The 20,925-nt window shown below is 39.7% G+C and overlaps 1 protein-coding gene across 3 annotated transcripts in view; it reads left to right on the forward strand.

Annotated features, from left to right (window-relative positions):
* The window catches only part of wu:fb63a08 (MAM and LDL-receptor class A domain-containing protein 1), a 63,263-nt gene that overhangs the window by 16,498 nt on the left and 25,840 nt on the right, over positions 1–20,925 (forward strand). The window contains exons 3-9 of one of the 3 annotated variants that reach the window (XM_057856944.1): positions 6,258–6,361; positions 6,425–6,554; positions 6,650–6,702; positions 6,804–6,878; positions 17,252–17,466; positions 17,561–17,642; positions 20,227–20,304. In XM_057856944.1, the coding sequence (XP_057712927.1) occupies positions 6,478–6,554; positions 6,650–6,702; positions 6,804–6,878; positions 17,252–17,466; positions 17,561–17,642; positions 20,227–20,304 (580 nt within the window). In that variant the 5' untranslated portion in view covers positions 6,258–6,361; positions 6,425–6,477. Of the gene's footprint in view, positions 1–6,257; positions 6,555–6,649; positions 6,703–6,803; positions 6,879–7,396; positions 7,453–17,251; positions 17,467–17,560; positions 17,643–20,226; positions 20,305–20,925 lie in introns of those variants that run through there. The other 2 variants (XM_057856946.1, XM_057856945.1) reach the window with 2 other exon arrangements.

Genomic DNA, 20,925 nt, shown 5'->3' on the forward strand with positions numbered 1-20,925 from the left:
CACGCACATGAGCGCCGTGGCCCGCATGTTTTTTTTTTATATTAAACTTTCCCAGCGTTATTTCGTTGTGTAAATGCTTTTATAATGATCATGAAAATAGTAGACTATTTAAACATTAAGAAAACTTGCGTTTTTTTCTGCCAACTCGAAGAAATGAAAATAAGTTGCTGCTGCTGCGTTTTTTTTCCCGCGTCACTCCCCCCCCCCAAAAAAATCGGGTTTTTCGGGCTTGGCCTGCAAATCTAGTTAATTGATCGGGCTCGGCCAGGTTGGGCTTCAATACCAGCAGGCCGTGTCCGGTCGGGCTGGATTTTTTTAGGCCCGATCTAACCTCTATTGCACATACTATATAGTGGGCTAGGCCTACATTTTACTTTTGTTCTACATTGCAATTTAGTTGATGTTTTGTTTGCAACTGAACTGATCCCTGAATTGATATTGCGATAAAGATGCTACTGCACTACAATATTTTCTTTTTGTTTTCTTTAATATTTACTTGAATATTTTTATTGATGGGTCGTTGTGTCTAAAATACAGTGACTGTTATTACTGATTTTGCACAGGAGTTCAGATGTTGGACTGTGTGAAAGGCTGCAACTGTGTGTGTAAAAAAAAAAAGAGAAAGCCCTGGTCTCATTCAAAGCACTATTAAATGTTGTGATCTGATTTAAAAAAAATATATATATATATAATGTATTTTCATTTGACTTCAACCAGGAGTGACACAAGAGCCAATAAAAAGTTGTTTAATGTCTGACCGCTTATGTTGCCTCAGGATTCACAAAATATATGCTTTGCTTTAGAATTTTAATGCATCCCAGGCTTTAATGCATCGCAATGCATTGCCGAATTGAACTGAATCGAATCGTGACCCTCTGAATCAAATCGAATTGAATCGTGGCCCTCCGAATCGTAATCGAATCGAATTGTGAGGGCAGTGCCGATTCACACCTCTTTCTCTCTCTCTCTCTCTCTCTCTCTCTCTCTCTCTCTCTATACATATATGTATATATATATATATGTGTATATATATATATGTGTATATATATATATATGTGTATATATATATATATATATATATATATATAAATACAGTGCCTTGCAAAAGTATTCGGCCCCCTTGAACCTTGCAACCTTTCGCCACATTTCAGGCTTCAAACATAAAGATATAAAATTTTAATTTTTTGTCAAGAATCAACAACAAGTGGGACACAATCGTGAAGTGGAACAAAATTTATTGGATAATTTAAACTTTTTTAACAAATAAAAACTGAAAAGTGGGGCGTGCAATATTATTCGGCCCCCTTGCGTTAATACTTTGTAGCGCCACCTTTTGCTCCAATTACAGCTGCAAGTCGCTTGTGGTATGTTTCTATCAGTTTTGCACATCGAGAGACTGACATTCTTGCCCATTCTTCCTTGCAAAACAGCTCGAGCTCAGTGAGGTTGGATGGAGAGTGTTTGTGAACAGCAGTCTTCAGCTCTTTCCACAGATTCTCGATTGGATTCAGGTCTGGACTTTGACTTGGCCATTCTAACACCTGGATACGTTTATTTTTTAACCATTCCATTGTAGATTTGGCTTTATGTTTTGGATCATTGTCCTGTTGGAAGATAAATCTCCGTCCCAGTCTCAGGTCTTGTGCAGGTACATACAGGTTTTCTTCCAGAATGTTCCTGTATTTGGCTGCATCCATCTTCCCGTCAATTTTAACCATCTTCCCTGTCCCTGCTGAAGAAAAGCAGGCCCAAACCATGATGCTGCCACCACCATGTTTGACAGTGGGGATGGTGTGTTCAGGGTGATGAGCTGTGTTGCTTTTACGCCAAACATATCGTTTTGCATTGTGGCCAAAAAGTTCAATTTTGGTTTCATCTGACCAGAGCACCTTCTTCCACATGTTTGGTGTGTCTCCCAGGTGGCTTGTGGCAAACTTTAAACGAGACTTTTTATGGATATCTTTGAGAAATGGCTTTCTTCTTGCCACTCTTCCATAAAGGCCAGATTTGTGCAGTGTACGACTGATTGTTGTCCAATGGACAGACTCTCCCACCTAAGCTGTAGATCTCTGCAGTTCATTCAGAGTGATCATGGGCCTCTTGGCTGCATCTCTGATCAGTTTTCTCCTTGTTTGAGAAGAAAGTTTGGAAGGACGGCCGGGTCTTGGTAGATTTGCAGTGGTCTGATGCTCCTTCCATTTCAATATGATGGCTTGCACAGTGCTCCTTGAGATGTTTGAAGCTTGGGAAATCTTTTTGTATCCAAATCCGGCTTTAAACTTTTCCACAACAGTATCTCGGACCTGCCTGGTGTGTTCCTTGGTTTTCATAATGCTCTCTGCACTTTAAACAGAACCCTTAGACTATCACAGAGCAGGTGCATTTATACGGAGACTTGATTACACACAGGTGGATTCTATTTATCATCATCGGTCATTTAGGACAACATTGGATCATTCAGAGATCCTCACTGAACTTCTGGAGTGAGTTTGCTGCACTGAAAGTAAAGGGGCCGAATAATATTGCACGCCCCACTTTTCAGTTTTTTATTTGTTAAAAAAGTTAAAATTATCAAACAAATGTTGTTCCACTTCACGATTGTGTCCCACTTGTTGTTGATTCTTGACAAAAAAATTAAATTTCTTATCTTTATGTTTGAAGCCTGAAATGTGGCGAAAGGTTGCAAGATTCAAGGGGGCCGAATACTTTTGCAAGGCACTGTATATATATAAGATTAGATTAATCGAGTAAAAAAAGTCAGCTGACTAATCGGGAGAAATTATAATTATTATAAATACGTTTTGGGCAGCCCTAATTGGAACAAATAAAGGTTGAAATAAATGAATAAAAATGGAAATAAATGTTGAAACAATTAAATACAAACTTTAATAATAAATAAACAAAAATTGAAATAAACAAATAAAAAGTGAAATATATATGTATAGAAAGTTAAATGATTAGAAATTGAAATGAAAAAATGAAAATTGGAAATAAATAAATAATAATGGAAACAATTAAATACTTAAACATTGAAATACTGAAATAGAAGCATTTTAATAACATGTTTAATAATTTATGTATTATTGAATTTTGCACTCCTGGTCAGGCAATAAGATGTCCCAAAATAGCTAACACAGGATTTGTCCTGTCCCCCCATTCGCTCCCAAAAAATTGTCTTCATTGAGGCGTTCAAGCGTTACCTGTGACGAAATGATGACTGCACAAAGAACAAGATCATTCATAGTTCATAAATTGTGACATTTCTATTCCCCAAAGAGTGTACACTTCCTACGTTTACTTGCACTGGACGTTTGTTTCACTCCCTCCTGCTTTCAGTGGGCGAGGTCGATAGCTAATAAAAAAGGTTGATAAGAAATGGCCTTTGTTTGCTTGAGGATGTGTCACAACAACTGCAGGTTTATGGATTTGGAGGGAAGTCAATAATTATGTAATATCATCAAAGTGAGGTTTACATTTAAGGATATTTTTGTTGATTCATTCCCTCAAGTAAAGGTGTCCCATCTCGAACTGGTCATAGTGAACTAAAATCCTCTATATGTTATATCCAATGGAGAGATTGCGTTTAGTGCCTTATCATTAGACAGGCAAACCCTTTCCAGTAATCTCACTGCACATATTACAGTATTGACGTAACTGTACAATTTTACCATTTGCTTGAGCAATGCTGACAAGCGCGTGTGCATTGTAGGGCAAATGAATAAACAAGTGTGGGAAGGAAAAAAACACAATAACCATGTGGGACAGGTGCATTTAAAATATATGTGTTTAAAACTACTGTAATGTGAAACCACAAATTGCTGCTTTTATCTCTTCTTGTGCTTTCATACATAACTACAGTTGAATTGTTCAGACAAATAAAGATAAATCTGCATTATTTGTTGAGAAATCAAACAGCTGTCTCGTCAGATAGCATATAGATTGAATCCCCTTTCCCAAAAAAAGCACTTCATGTACCGTTCCAATATCAAAGACAGTGGAGTAATGTGATTCATATTCATACATGTTAATCACCTATATCTACTTTATAACTGCTTAACAAAGACGTTCTCTTCGGCTGGACAGTTCAAATATTTGTTTTTGGGCTGCTCTCTGTTGACACAAACTATCAGGGCTTCTGGAATGTAAAAGGTGGATATCTCACTCATTCCACACCCACAATTACGCGATGGTTTGTTCATCAAGAAACACACATTTATGCTATATTTATACACATTTATACTATGCTTTTTTTTTTTTTTTTAACATCAGCAGGACAAGCAGCCGCTCTACATACTGTATCTTGGAACATACTGTAGATTGCATAACTTACAAGTCCTGGACCATCCATCCATCCATCCATCCATCCATCCATCCATCCATCCATCCATCCATCCATCCCATCCATCCATCCATCCATCCATCCATCCATCCATCCATCCATCCATCCATCCATCCATCCATCCATCCATCCATCCATCCATCCATCCATCCATCCATCCATCCATCCATCCATCTTCCGCATAGTCCTGGGTCAGGTCGCGGGGGCAGCAGCTTTAGCAGGGAAGCCCAAACTTCCCTCTCCCCAGCCACTTCAGACAGCTCCTCTGGGGGGATTCCAAGGCGTTTCTAGGCCAGCTGAGCGACATACTCTCTCCAGCGTGTCCTGGGTCGACCCCGGGGCCTCCCGCTGGTGGGACATGCCCTGAACACCTCTCCAGGGAGGCGTCTAGGAGGCATCCGAATCAGATGCCCGAGCCACCTCAGCTGGCTCCTCAACACGGAGGAGTAGAGGCTCGACGCCGAGTCCCTCCCGGGTGACTGAGCTTCTCACCCTATCTCTAAGAAAAAGCCCGGACACCCTGCCGAGGAAACTCATTTCGGCCGCTTGTATCCAGGATCTTGTTCTTTCGGTCACGACCCACAGCTCGTGACCATAGATGAGGGGAGGAACGTAGATCGACTGGTAAATCGAGAGCTTCACCTTTCGGCTCAGCGTCTATTTCTTGGATGCAACGGTCTGAACTCTGTTTCTTCTATGGCTTGGGACCAGTCTAGGCCCAGATGTTGCCCCAGAATGACATCTGGTTCGGCTGATAGTAAATGGACCAAAGCCTTTCACACTGACAGAATTGACCTAGAGTGAGCCTTTTCTGGCTGTTGGCAATATTTCGTGCGACTCTTCGTTATGTTTGTTATGTTGATTTGGTTACCATATTTGCCCATGATTGTTGTCTTAATTGAGGTTCATGTTTTCCATGCTTTTGGAAATCAAAGAGAAAAAATTCACTGTGCATTTGTTTTTGTTATTTTTCATGTGGTCTTTGCCCTACGTGCCTTTCTGCCTTACAGTTGTCTATGTATAGGATGCTGTTTAGCTGTTTTATGGTTAATCATCAGGTGTGTTCGGCTGTGGACAGCCTTTTTCTCATCATGGGGGACTATGTAATGGTCACCTCTGTGTCCCTCTCTGTTCCTTACGACATCCACCACACGGTGGCGCCTCTTTATGCTCGTTTTCTTCTTCAGTTGCTCCTCGCTTTTTGTGGGAGTCCGTTGTGGCCGCGTGTGCGTGGCCCGTTGCACTCCCAAGTGACGAGTAGTTGAGCTGGATTAATTATTTTTTTGTGTAATAAAAGAATAAGTTGAAGTCTGCCCCCTTTTTTCCCCTTTTTTCTCCCTTTTATGCACGCATCCTGCCTTGCCACACGTTACAGCATGCGGCTCAGTTTTCTCAGCGTATCTCGGACTGCGAATTAGTGCGCATGTGTAATACTTAAATTGGCAATGGACAAATGCTGTCTGAACGGGCACGCCAAAAAAACAGAAATGACAAAAATTCGAAATTGTGCATGAAGCCCAGCGGTATGAACCTAGCCTTTGTCTCAGTTCTTATGTCAGCACAGATCCATATTTGGGTCAATGATCTTTTTAGGCCTTCTGCCAAAGGCCACTTACAAATCACAGCCATAAATTATTATTTGATTGTTGTCATTGACAACATCAACCAAAATAATCTGTTTTATATACCTGTAACTTAATCATTTATCTACTTTTGAATTTTATTAATCCTCATGGCACCTATTGTGTTTTCGGGAATTGATCCACCTCCATTTTTTATGACGTAGCAGCACTAAATTGCTGCTTATCTGTCGCCATTTCCTGTAACTGTTGCTGATGTAATTAGTGGAGGAGCATTTTTATTTCTTGCCACAGATCATGTCCTTTGTTTTTTAACCTGTTCTCTCCACCCACCCCAGTGGTTATCTTCTTCAGCGGTGGGCTATAAAAGCCTTACTTACACTCTCTGGCTCCTTTGAGGGTGACGCCAGAAAGCCTAACACTCTGTGCTGGCAGTGGAAAGGTCAGATTCATTCATCTGTGTACCAATACAAAAAAAAGTCACTCCTCATCATCCATTCTCAAGCTCATCAAGGTGAGAGTATAAGCAACAGAGGAGCTGACGTTTAGGGATCAGCCATGCTTAAAGGCTTCTGGACAGATTTGTTGGTCGCAGTGACTCTAGTCTTTCTAATTCCGACTGGGACGCAATGCAGGTAATAAATTAAACATCGCACTTCTTCATTTAAGTTGGTGTGGCATTTGGAAAAAGCAATTTGTCAAAATGCTCTTATAATTTCCCTAATTTTAGAGCAGAAAATGACATTTTATCCATTACTTTACCAGACTGGAGAACAGATTCAGGTATGAGGTCATGATGCTGTTATTCTTTTTTAACATCACAAAATGTTTTATTGACAGTTTTAGATGTGCAATGAATTCTTATTTTTACTGTTCCTTTGCAGAATATGTTACACAGTGCTCGTTCAGGAAACTCAGAAATGCAGTGTGCAACTGGACAACGACTCAGCATACATCAAGTAAGGAAGGAACAATATCCAACCTGAGACAAAATGTACTGTCTGTCAAAATAATTGATTATCTGATTTTCCTAATTACATTCAATGGAAACTGGACCAACATTTTAACAGCTTGGATGTGTTCTGCGCGTTACCATTGTTAATCCACTCGTTAGTTCAGCAGGGCGTCATTAGATATGCAATACTGGGGCACGGTAGGGCACTGGCAAGCAAGCACTTATCTATCATAAAAAATCAGAAATAGCGCTTTAAACTATATATAATCAAACCAAAATACAAGTTTCCATAAAAAAGTGACATTTTTGGTCTTTTCAGCCATCATTATTCAAAACTAAAATTGGGACATCCCTTGTTGATAGTCAATTCACCTCTGCTAATGCATCTCTCCTTCACCTTTTCCTACACTCTGCTGCTCTACTTTGTCTGAAAAGAAATGGGGAGATATCACTGTAACTTTTATGCAATTAGTGTTTATCAACTGCTAGGTTATGACCTAAAAGTGATTTTCTGTTGCCTAGGTGGGTTACCTAGCCTACCTCTCTCATTCCTGACTTCCTGATATCCATCTGCAAAGGTAATGCTGTTTGAGTCCAATAGAAATAAAAAAAATAATACGTCCTGTTACAGATTATAGGGACTGCAGGAGCATATAAAATGCTTGTAAAACAGCTGGAAATTATGATGAGCACACATACAAAATTGTTAGAGGTTATATCCCAAAGATAGACAATTAATTCATACAGATGGATTATTTTCTTTCTGGTCTTATCATTTTGATCATATAAACAAATAGCAATAAATAGCATCAGACATAGACTTCATAATGTATTGACGGGACAGATCGGTTATGCACTGCGCCTCGCATTCAAGTAGAGGGGCCGCCCACATCAAGAGGAGCTATTCACAAACGCAGGCCCACAGCGATCTAACGCCGGATTTGTGTTGAAAAGCTGTACCGCATACAAACAGGAAAGATTGTCTCAGGAGAGATTTGTTCGAGAATTCAAGGTAATTATTATATTTTTCGTACCATGCATGCATTTTGAAATTTGCTGCTCCAAACCTCACAATATTTACGTAAAATAACTGCCAACTGCCCGGTTTTTGCTTTTAACCAAGAATAGAGACTTTTACGTCCATTTCTATAAAAAATAGGGGATTTAAGAATTTATTCACAAGAATTTTCAACTCAAAAGCTCTTTGTTGAACTAAGGGGGCTGCCACATTGGATAACAGACTACCATCACATTCGACATATTTACGTAAAATAAATGCTAACTAAAGGGTTTTCTTTTGTCTTTACCACTAATCGAGACTGTTTTACGTCCATATTTAGAAAGAATTCAGGGATTTAAGCATTTATTCACAAGTCAGTCGCTAGCTATATTCACTTTTTTGAATTTTATTAAACCTCATAGCACCTATTGTGTTTTCGGGAATTGATCCACCTCCATTTTAGTGTTGTATCGGTAGTGAACGATTTGTTCTTTTTGAACGAATTGTTTGGGTGAACCAGACCGAACTAATCACCTTCTGCACTGATTCGTTCTATGAAGTTGGGGCTTGTTAGCTGCGTGGGAGGGTGTTGAGCAAGCGGCAGCGTCTTCTGACATCGCACACGACCAATCAGACGCCAGCCTCATCGCGGGAAGGGGAGGGAGGGGAAACAGAATCAGAGCATCTGTCACTCACTTCCACGTGTAGCCAATAGGCAGCCAGCGTGCACGCAGGGGGCAAGACTGAGTTATGTCACTTCCCGTTCACTTACTCGATCCTCCGGCTCCTGACCGAGCTTGTTGCTAACTTGGCTTTCCAGTCATGCGGTGAACGAGTCAAAAAAATGAAAGGAAATTACTTTGTCACATATTTGTTATGGAGCCTATCATATGCTGCTCAAACAGACAAAAACACACACAAACCTAGCGAGCATGGTTTGGTGTATTACTTTTCTCAACAGACTTGGGACTACATATGACGACATACTATAAAATTTACAGTATTTTAAAACACTTTCGCGGGTAGCTACGAGGCAAGCAAAAGCTGAGCTGCGGTCACGTGACGGCAGTGCTGGTGGGAGAGAACTGTCATTGTATGGAGGCTTCATGGCAGCAATATTTACCTCATATGTGCACAGAAGAAAGAATATTTTGTATGATCACCATAATACTGATTTGCAATGAAACTGTATATACATGTCAATTTTTTTCCCGAGTGTTTTATTTATTTTTTTCGCATCAGAGCGTGTCGGGTTTTGGTTGGTTTGACAAATTATGTCCATCCATCCATCATGTTGTACTTAAGCGCCCAAAAACAACGCACGCGGGCACAGGAGATGTCGCAATATGTCTACATTTTTCTTAACAGACTAATGAGAGTAGAAAGGTGACATCGTAAAGAGCAAACAATTATTTCTCGTCAGCATTTGACGATCTGAGATGAGGGGACAACAGGGGAGCTGACGTGATTATTTTATTTATTAATACCAGTGATTTGCAATGAAACTGTCTAATATCAAAATGTAGTATTGTTTTCATTTCAGAGCAACAGATTTGACAACTAGCGATTTACACTTTAGTTTTAATAATAGTTACCAAAAATAATAATGATGAGCATAAAAACAAAAACACAATAGAGCGTGAGGTACATATGATGTGTTGGTCGTTCCATATTTAGAAATTAAACTTTCGATTTATTTTTATTTTCGTGACAGCAAGCATGCCGCGTTTGCTGGTAGCAGCAGCATTGTATATGTGATCAAGATCATGCTAAAGAAAGTCCGTGCGCTCCGACCCCAAATCCCCACTCCCCCTACAAAAGGAAAATGTTTAATCGTGTCCTAAAATGAAATGCAAGCACGAGCCATGACTTTGATCCCATAGAAATACGACAGACGACGCGAAAGTTCTCCCTCGCTTTTGCAGCAGTGGGAGGGAGACGAAGCTGGGAAAACAGAATGATATCGTCCGTCACTCATTTCTGAAACTACGACGAGCGGTCAATGAGGAGCCTGTGTGCAAGAGACTAGGGAGGGACCGAGCAATGTCACTTCCCGTTCAGTTATACTGCGAAGCGGTCTTTGGTGATTCGTTCGGCAACGTCACTTCCCATTCACTAAGCGAACGATTCATTTGGGCGGGGAGGGGGGTTGAGGGGGGGGCGAACGATTCGTTGAACGATTTGTTTGAACGAGTCTTTTTACTGAACGAACTGGAATGGATTCCTTTCCTCAAGTGAACGACAGATCCCGTCACTACCCCATTTTTATGACGTAGCAGCACTAACATTGCAGATGTTGCATAGCACACTAGCATTGTACTTGGACATATTTACGTAAAATAAATGCAAATTGCACGTTTTTTTTTTACTTTTAACCAAGCATTTAGACTGTTTTACTTCCATATCTATACAGAATTTGGGGATTTAAGCATTTTTTCACAAGACTTTTCACCGGAAAAGCTGTGTACATAAGGCGGCCGTTGGCTACATTTACTAACAGACTAGCATTGTACTTCGACATATTTACGTAAAATAAATGATAACTGTACTTTTTTTTTTTTTGCTTTTAACCAAGAATCGAGACTGTTTTACGTCCATATCTATAAAGAATGCAGGGATGTAAGCATTTATTCATAAGAATTTTCAACTAAAAAAGCTCTTTGTCTGTGATTCCACTCGGTCAGCCGTGACGGCCACACCAACAATGCAGGCCCCCTATTTATCGGCCTCGCGCCCCTTGTCCCGTCAATACATTATGAACAGGGGTGAAAGTGGGCCAGAACGTTCAGGAACGCAGTTCCTGTATAAGATTCAGGGCCAGAACACAGTTCCGGTATACGATTCAGGGCCGGAATGTTGTTCTGGTATAAGATTCAGGGCCGGACTGCTGTTCCATTACACGGTGCTTTGATTACGAAAATACGACGGCAACTGTATAAACGCTATGTAAAAAAAAAAAAAAAAAAAAAAAAGCTAAGCTGCCACACATGCATTTCATCTCCAAGAAGAAAACAATCTTCCAACATCAGATTTACATACACAAATGTTAACAACAAGCATAATAAAGGGCTTGTATAGCGTGATCCGTTTCCACCAATATTCATTATTTTATTCCACGGACGGCATGGAGGTTTCCCCAGCTGCTGCAGTTATCTGAGTCTGACGATGATGAGTCACGTCAATGTGTGAATGCACGCAGCAAAGCAAAACGCCTGGACTCATTTATCCAATCAATTGGCTGGCATACTGACATGTGATCAGCAGAGATAGCTCGGATTGGTTCAAATGTGCATGTTTTTTGGAACAGCATAAAAAAAAAAAAAGAAATAAGGTTGTTGAATTGATGCGACAAAAAAAGGGCAATGCAGCATAAAATGGATCAAATCTTTAAGAGCAATGAAAGAGTTGAGGAGGCTTATTTATCATATTTTATTTCCTCTAAAGGGGAGGTTCAGAGCATCTTTGCTTTCAATGTGCACTTTGGACTTTTATTTGTATGTTAGGCTACTTATTCATTTCCTTATGATTTAAAAAAGTCAATGTTTGTGCGATCTTCAAACTATATTCCATTTCACTCTGCATAATATAAGTCATTAGTACTTATTTTTCTGAATGTATGTTACCTAGATCTTTATTATTAAAAATAATGTAAATGTTTACATTACCTTCAATTTTATTATACATCCTATGTTCTTAAGTAGTTAAAATTGAGATTTGGCATTTAGTATGTGATGAAATGAGGGAAAATAGAAATTAGGAGATGGAGGTTGAGGTTATTGCTCTTTTTGTTAACTTTTATCCTGCAAATCATTGAAAAAATACAATTTTGAATGAAAATCAGTTTTTGAATGTGTTCTACATTCAATTCAATTTCAATTTATTCACACACATTCATATTTACAAATTGTACATCATATCATAGTGCTGAGCCAAGATTATGTGTGAGTCAGGTCTCCTTAAGAAGCTACTAAAAGCTTATAGTCAGGAGCCTGCCTACATCAAGGCAATCAAGAAAAAAAATAATCAGATGAGCAGAAGGGTGAGTTGTCGTATTTTACAGTGTTCTCATTCAGAAACATACTAATAGACAATAACAAACTCTGTATATATATATATATATATATATATATATATATATATATATATATATATATATATATATATATATATATATATATATATATATATATATATATACATGTATATATATGTATATTTATGTATATTTATAGAAATAACTGTGCTAAAAGAGTTTTCTTTGCATTTCAGTAGTTTAAGAGGTTTGACCCCATAAAAAAAAAAAAAAAAAAAAAAAAAAAAAATCAATAAAGAAAATTTCTGGCTCCGTGGCAACCTTCACGTCGGGGAGTTCCGGCAAGAAATTCTAACCACTTTCACCCCTGATTATGAAGTCTATGCATCAGTATTGATACAGTTCAAATACCACATATCATATTAACATAATATTATACAAAGCTCTTGGGTGACAGTCTCTCGCTCAAATCGCATTTACTTGTCATTGTATTCATAGCCAGTTAGCCAAAAGATGGCAGCTAATCTGCTACTTCAGTTTTTGACCAGAGAAGTTTACCACAGTTAGTTGCCTGATACGTAAAGAGTAAAGTTAAACCATTTAAATTCACAAATCATGCGAATAGGCGACCAAACAAACATCAATACAAATACAAAGGTAAAAAAGAACAACAAAGATGGGCAGGAGCTAGCCTGTAAAGCAGGTGGAAAGATGTAATCTGCACCCTCGACTGTACGATTGGCACACGCACCGGAATATTGAAGCTGCATTCATGTGTTGTTGTCGTACTCGAAAAAAAAAAGATTCTCTATTTCATGGTGTATGTAATAGCGCCAAACAGTCACTCAACTTGTTATGTATTGTTGGAGCATTATGTTAGGCTACTCATCTTTGTAGCAACCATATTTTATCCCACTGTACGAATTTACAACACTTCAGAACGATTTTCCAACTAGGGAACTGAGATCTCCCGATACACAAGAACACAGCATATCTCACGAAGGTTTTTCGCAGAACTATGAATTCATATGCCCATCACAGCAAAAATTACGTGCATAAATTACCATATTAAGGAGCTATGTGCAGATTGCATATATGGAGCGAATCGAGTAACATGACCATATTAAATAGGCGTATTCTATAGATCAGTGTTTTTCAACCTTTTTGAGTCACGGCACGTTTTTACATTGGAAAAAATCTTGCGGCACACCACAAACCAAAAATGTTCCAAAATTGTTTTCTGTACAGTATATTTAATTATAAAATAATTTCTCAGTATACAGTGGGGCAAAAAAGTATTTAGTCAACCACAAATTGTGCAAGTTCTCCTACTTGAAAAGATTAGAGAGGCCTGTAATTGTCAACATGGGTAAACCTCAACCATGAGAGACAGAATGTGGAAAAAAAACAGAAAATGACATTGTTTGATTTCTAAAAAAATTATTTCCAGATTAGAGTGGAAAATCATTTTTCAAGATCAAGATTTCTGGCTGTCAAAGAGGTCTAACTTCTTCTCAAGAGGTCTAAGGAGGCTCCACTCGTTACCTGTATTAATGGCACCTTTTTTAACTCATTATCGGTATAAAAGACACCTGTCCACAACTTCAGTCAGTCACACTCCAAACTCCACTATGGCCAAGACTAAAGAGCTGTCGAAGGACACCAGAGACAAAATTGTAGACCTGCACCAGGCTGGGAAGACTGAATCTGCAATAGGTAAAACGAGTGGTGTAAAGAAATCAACTGTGGGAGCAATTATTGGAAAATAGAAGACATACAAGACAGACCACTGATAATCTTCCTCGATCTGGGGCTCCATGCAAGATCTCACCCCGTGGCGTCAAAATGATAACAAGAACGGTGAGCAAAAATCCCAGAACCACACGGGGGGACCTAATGAATGACCTACAGAAAGCTGGGACCACAGTAAGAAAGGCTACTATCAGTAACACAATGCGCCGCCAGCGACTCAAATCCTGCACTGCCAGACGTGCCCCCCTGCTGAAGAAAGTACACGTCCAAGCCCGTCTGCGGTTCGTTAGAGAGCATTTGGATGATCCAGAAGAGGACTGGGAGAATGTGTTATGGTCAGATGAAACCAAAATAGAACTTTTTGATAGAAACACATGTTCTCGTGTTTGGAGGAGAAAGAATACACAATTGCATCTGAAGAACACCATACCCACTGTGAAGCATGGGGGTGGAAACATCATGCTTTGGGGCTGTTTTTCTGCAAAGGGACCAGGATGACTGATCTGTGTAAAGGAAAGAATGAATGGAGCCATGTATCGAGAAATTTTGAGTGAAAATCTCCTTTCCATCATCAAGATGAGACGTGTCTGGGTCTTTCAGCATGGCAATGATTCCAAACACACAGCCAGGGCAACAAAGGAGTGGCTTCGTAAGAAGCATTTCAAGGTCCTGGAGTTGCCTAGCCAGTCTCCAGATCTCAACCCCATAGAAAATCTGGAGTTGCCTAGCCAGTCTCCAGATCTCAACCCCATAGAAAATCTGTGGAGGGAGTTGAAAGTCCGTGTTGCCCAACGACAGCCCCAAAACATCACTGCTCTAAAGGAGATCTGCATGGAGGAATGGGCAAAAATACCAGCAACAGTGTGGGAAAAGCTTGTGAAGAGTTACAGAAAACGTTTGGCCTACGTTAATGCCAACAAAAGGTACATAACAAAGTATTGAGATGAACTTTTGGTATTGACCAAATACTTATTTTCCACCATGATTTGTAAATAAATTCTTTAAAAATCAACCAATGTGATTTTCTGGGTTTTTTTCCACATTCTGTCTCTCATGGTTGAGGTTTACCCATGGTGAAAATTACAGGCGTGTTTAATATTTTCAAGTGGGAGAACTTGCACAATTAGTGGTTGACTAAATACTTATTTGCCCCACTGTATATACTTCCTCAGTGTGAAACTTGAGCCTGTTTAGATGAACACAAAGTCGGTATCTTTATTCTCCAACAGCTCTCAGTCTTTCTTTTATATGTATTTTTTATAGCAGTTAGGCCTGAAAAAGCTCACAATTATCAGACAGTGGGACTTGACCAATGTCTTTAACCATATCAGGGCCGAGCATCTCGCAGACAATGGCTTTCAGGCAGGTAGTATTAATGTCCGTCACGGTGTGGGACTTTTTGGATTTGGCAACAAGTTCAGCAACAAGGCTTTGAGGGCTTCCTCATTTACCTTTGTAGTTCTTATCAAAAAAGTTGCCTGTTTCTCTGCATTTTCACGAAGGCGAACAAAATAGTCCATCAACTTGTTTTGAAGTGTGTTGTTTGGAGATGACGTTTAAACTTGCTTAACACCATGGCGCTGTTAGATAGCTGCTCGTGTCGCATTCAAGAACTGCTTGGATTTCTAGCCATTAGGCACATTGCTGTCCTCAACAATGTGTTGGAATAAAACACAGGGGGAGGATTGACGGTCGTCACACACGTCACCCACTTAGAGTGTTTGTTGCCAAAAAGTTCAATCTTGGTCTCATCTGACCAAAGGACATGGTCCCAGTTGAAGCCTGGGACCTTGCGTATTTTTGTGTGAGACCAAGATTGAGCTTTTTGGCGACAAACACTGTAAGTGGGTCTGGCGTGCCACGAAAGATGCGCATGCTGAAAAGCACCTCATACCCACTGTGAAGTATGGGGGTGGGTCAGTGATGCTGTGGGGCTGTTTCGCTTCCAAAGGCCCTGGGAACTTTGTTAGGGTGCATGGCATCATGAATGCTTTGAAATACCAGGACATTTTAGATCAAAATCTGTTGCCCTCTGCCCGAAAGCTGAAGATGGGTCGTCACTTGGTCTTTCAGCAAGACAATGACCCTTAACATATGGCCAAATCTACACAGAAATGGTTCACCAGACACAAAATCAAGCTCCTCCCATGGCCATCTCAGGCCCCAGACCTTGTTTTGTTGGCAAAAAGGGGTTGTACAAAGTTTTAACACCAGGGGTGCTAATAATTTGTGACACACATTATTTGATGTCCAATATTTTTTTCTTTATGTGGGATTTTTCCCCAGTGAATGAATGCACTTGTATTGAAGGTTGGATTTTTCTCTTTTTTTTCCATTAAGGTCCCATATTATTTGAATTAAAAAAAATATTAGAAGCTAAAAAACACATCTTTTTCAGGGGTGCCAATAATTATGGAGGGCACCGTATATATCAGGGGTGGGCAAACTATTCCACAAAGGGCCGCAGTGGGTGCGGGTTTTTGTTCATACCCATCATGAGGACAGCCTTTCACCAATCTGGTGTCTTACAAGTGCAATCAGTTGATTGCAGTCAGGTGCTTCTTGTTTCCACTGAAACCTCATTGGTTAAACTGTCTGTGCTGAATCAGTTGGAACAAAGACCAGGACCCACAGTGGCCCTCGAGGACCGGTTTGCCCACCCCTGGTATATATAAATGCAACATCGGATAATTTCTCACACTAGCACACCGGTTGAAAAACACTGCTGTAGATTATGCTATGTAAATTAAAAAAATTTTTTTTTAACTTTTTTTTTTTTCCGGTGAAATTTATACTGGGGCACTGCAGATCAATACTTGGGTACGTGCCCCACTGAAATATGTCTGGCGACGTCCATGCAGTTCAGTAGTGATTTACAAAGCATCAGTCTTTTGTTTCTTTATATTTTTTTAATGTATTTAAACAAGCTTGATAATATTTTATACCATGATCTGCTCTATCTATTCTTTCTCTCTCCCTATCAAAAAAGCCACTTTGTTTTCAATAATTATTACATGAAGCAGATGTGCTTCTTGTTTTATTGGAAGACAACCCATTAAGGAGTGTTTTAACTTTTTTTATTGTGATGCAACTTAACCCCTTCAGACCTGAGCATGCTGCAGACGGACATGACACGTTTGCGTCTCTAAATCAATAAATACATTGAATTTAGTTGCTATTACCACTTCTGAAAGATTATAGGACCCATTGAAATCAAATCATGAGGTTTAGCATGCCTTCTTTGCTATTTCTGGCTCTTTGAAAATGGCTGAGACTAAACAAAACTTCAAAATGGCAAACGTAAGTGCTCATTTCTCATTAAAAACAATGTAACTTTAACATTATAAATAACCAATAAAATCATGAAATATCCCCGACCAAAAAAACAGCACTTTGTTCTGGTATTTGAGTGGGGTAAAAATCAGCGAAGATTTTTTTTTTCCCGAGCAGAATAAATGCAGGTCTGAAGGGGTGAAAGCTTCTTTCCTAAACTAAACAGATCAAATGAAAACAAGAACAGATGAAATGAATAACATGAATGTCAGGTAATACGTGCTGGACTAGATTCACTTTACAGCCTTTTTACACACAGATGCTACAACATGGGATAGAATAGAAAGTGAAGCACTGAATCAAGGTGAAGCATGTCTAGAATTCTGGTATTTGGCCCGTCCTGATACCTTCAAAGTTGGAGCTTTGCTCAAAAGCAGTATTGGTCTGGTGGAAATCTGGACTTCGCCTGGACCACCACAAGATTCTTGGCGCCAAGTGTTAGTGCCACTAAGTATTATTGAACCTGAGACGAAGGTAAATACGGTAAAAAAATAATAAAAAAGTAAATAAATGGGTGAACTTCTTATGTTAATATGCAAGCAAATATACATAACTGTCTTTTCAACAGGTTGTACTAGAAGCGGTCCGGACAGTGTTCCCAGAGAAACGGATGACATTTAACAACATCGGCATTAGAAGAGGCTCATGCGGTTAGACTGTTTTAGTCAAATATACACTTAATTCAATTCAAACTGGCAGTAGCATAGACTGTATATAGACCTATAGACAGTATATCCAGTTACAGTGGGGAGAACAAGTATTTGATACACTGCCGATTTTGCTGGTTTTCCCACTTGCAAAGCATGTAGAGGTCTGTAATTTGTATCATAAGTTCTCTTCAACTGTGAGGGACGGAATCTAATACAAAAAAAAAAAAAAAAAAAATGACGTATGATTTTTAAATAATAAATTTGCATTTAATTGCATGAAATAAGTATTTGATACATCACAAAAATCGAACTTAATATTTGGTACAGAAACCTTTGTTTGCTATTACAGATACCAAACGTTTCCTGTAGTCCTTGACAAGGTTTGCACACACTGCAGCAGGGATTTTGGCCCACTCCTCCATGCAGATCTTCTCCAGAGCCTTCAGGTTTCGGGGCTGCTGCCAGGCAACACAGACTTTCAGTTCCCTCCATAGATTTTCTATCGGGTTCAGATCTGGTGACTGGCTAGGCCACTCCAGGACCTTAAGATGCTTCTTACGGAGCCACTCTTTAGTTGCCTTGGCTGTGTGCTTTGGGTCGTTGTCATGCTGGAAGACCCAGCCACGACCCATCTTCAGGGCTCTCACTGAAGGAAGGAGGTTGTCAGCCAAGATCTGGTGATACGTAGCCCCATCCATCCTCCCCTCAATACGGTGCAGTCGTCCTGTACCCTTGGTAGAGAAGCAGCCCCAAAAAATGATGTTTCCTCCTCCATGTTTCACGGTTGGGATGGTGTTCTTGGGGTTGTACTCATCCTTCTTTTCCATCCAAAAACGACGAGTCGAGCTTAGCCCAAAAAGTTCAATTTTGGTCTCATCCGACCACATGACCTTCTCCCATTGCTCCCCTGGATCATCCAGATGGTCAGTGGCAAACTTCAGACGTGTCTGGACATGCACTGGCCTCAGCAGCGGGACCTTGCGTGCGCTGTAGGATTTTAATCCATGCTCTCTTTAATCCATGTTCCAGCTCTCTTCAGGTCATTGACCAGGTCCTGCCGTGTAGTTCTGGGCTGATCCGTCACCTTCCCCATGATCAGTGATGCCCCACGAGGTGAGATCTGGCATGGAGCCCCAGAACGAGGCAGATTGACCGTCAACTTGAACTTCTTCCATTTTCTAATAATCGCTCCAACAGTTGTTACCTTCTCACCAAGCTGCTTGCTTATTTTCCTGTAGCCCATCCCAGCCTTGTGCAGGTCTATTATTTTATCCCTAATGTCCTTACACAGCTCTTTGGTCTTGGCCATTGTGGAGAGGTTGGAGTTTGTTTGTTTGAGCACGTGAACAGGTGTCTTTTATAAAGGTAACAAGTTCAAACAGGTGCAGTTACTTCCGGTAATGAGTGGAGAACAGGAGGGGTTCTTAAAAAAGAACTAAGAGCCGAAATATTTACTAGCTGGTAATGTATCAAATACTTATTTCATGCAGTTAAATACAAATTTATAATTTAAAAATTATACAATGTGATTTTCTGGATTTTTGTATTAGATTCCGTCCCTCACAGTTGAAGAGAACTTATAATACAAATTACAGACCTCTACATGGCTTGCAAGTGGGAAACCAGCAAAATCGGCAGTGTATCAAATACTTGTTCTGCCCACTGTAGCGCCGCGGACTAGATATCATTTTGGCATGCACAGTCTGCATGGCTCTCTCATATTAAGGGAGACAGTGAGAAAGCAAAAAGTGGTATTTGCCGTATGGCAAAATGGATTTTGCCATGGGGCATTTTTTTTTGCAACGTGGCAAAATGGACTTTGTCATGTGGCATATTTTTTTCCATGTGGCATTTTCTTGGGCCTCAGTCAGATGCAAATTTATATGAAAATGATGTCAATTGTTTTTCCTGTAAAAAGGTTCGTTTTTAATATATTTACATTTCTTTTTATAGGTCAGTCCAAGGTCAACCAGCACCCCATTTTGATTAAAAATGGGTAAAAATGGTGTCAATCGTTTATGCTTCGTTTGTTCTGTAAAAGGTTTCGTTTATGCTGCTATCATTTTTGATATATTAATTTCGAAGGATGACATGACTCGCAGTCCCCCATTGACTGTAAAATGAACCCAAAGGGTGCTATTTGTGTGTGCTACGTTTGCACTAGATTTTGGGATACCCCTCTGTTATTGAGAGGTTTGGTACGCTCCGTCAGCCGCGACGGAGGGGCTGCGATTGATGTTATCACTCGAAATTAATATCAGTATAAAATGATGGCAGTACAATTGTAGCATAGACAAATGGCACCATTTTAGGTCAATTTTTCAATAAATGAGGGGCTGCGTGACATCATCACTGGAATTTATATCTAAAAAATAGATTGCAGCACAAACAAAACTTATTAAAGCACATACAAAGCATATATGACTATTTTAAGCCATTTTTAATCAAAATGGCGGAGCTAGTTGACCTCGGGATGACAATGGGGAATGGACATCATTTAATCGGGTGTTTCTTTCAAAATATGACATTCTACAAAACGATATTTCAGTTTAAATAACTGAGTTTCCTTTCTTGTAATTTTCAGCAGAAACTCAAACTACAAAAAAACCTCAAGCAACCCCACCCTTTTCAACAATTCCATCTCAAACAGCAGATCCATCTTGTAAGAGATTAAAGATTTCAGTTAAATCGTAAAATTAAATCATTCATTTTGGAGCAAATTCACAGCATGTGCTTTACATTTCCAAAGCTACAGTGGTATGAAAAAGTATCTGAACCTTTTGGAATTTCTCACATTTCTGCATAAAATCACCGTCAAATGGGATCTGATCTTTGTCAAAATCACACAGATGAAAAAACAGTGCCTGCTTTACCTAAAACCACCCAAACATTTATAGGTTTTCATATTTTAAAGAGCATAGTACACAAACAATGACAGAACGGGGGAAAATAAGTAGGTGAACGATCACATTAAATATTTTGCACCCTCCCAGCCCTCTCTTTGGCAGCAATAACTTCAACCAGACCCTTCCTGTAGCTGCAGATCAGTCTGGCACATCGATCAGGACTAATCTTGGCCCATTCTCCTCTACAAAACTGCTGTAGTTCCGTCAGATTCCTGGAATGTCTGCCATGAATCGCTGTCTTAAGATCATGCCACAGCATCTCAATGAGATTCAAGTCTGGACTTTGACTTGGCCACTCCGGAACATGCATTTTATTTTTCTGAAACCATTCTGAAGTTGATTTGCTTCTGTGTTTTGGATCATTGTCTTGTTGCAGC

Source organism: Corythoichthys intestinalis, chromosome 14 (assembly GCF_030265065.1).
Source record: "Corythoichthys intestinalis isolate RoL2023-P3 chromosome 14, ASM3026506v1, whole genome shotgun sequence".
Taxonomy (NCBI): domain Eukaryota; kingdom Metazoa; phylum Chordata; class Actinopteri; order Syngnathiformes; family Syngnathidae; genus Corythoichthys; species Corythoichthys intestinalis.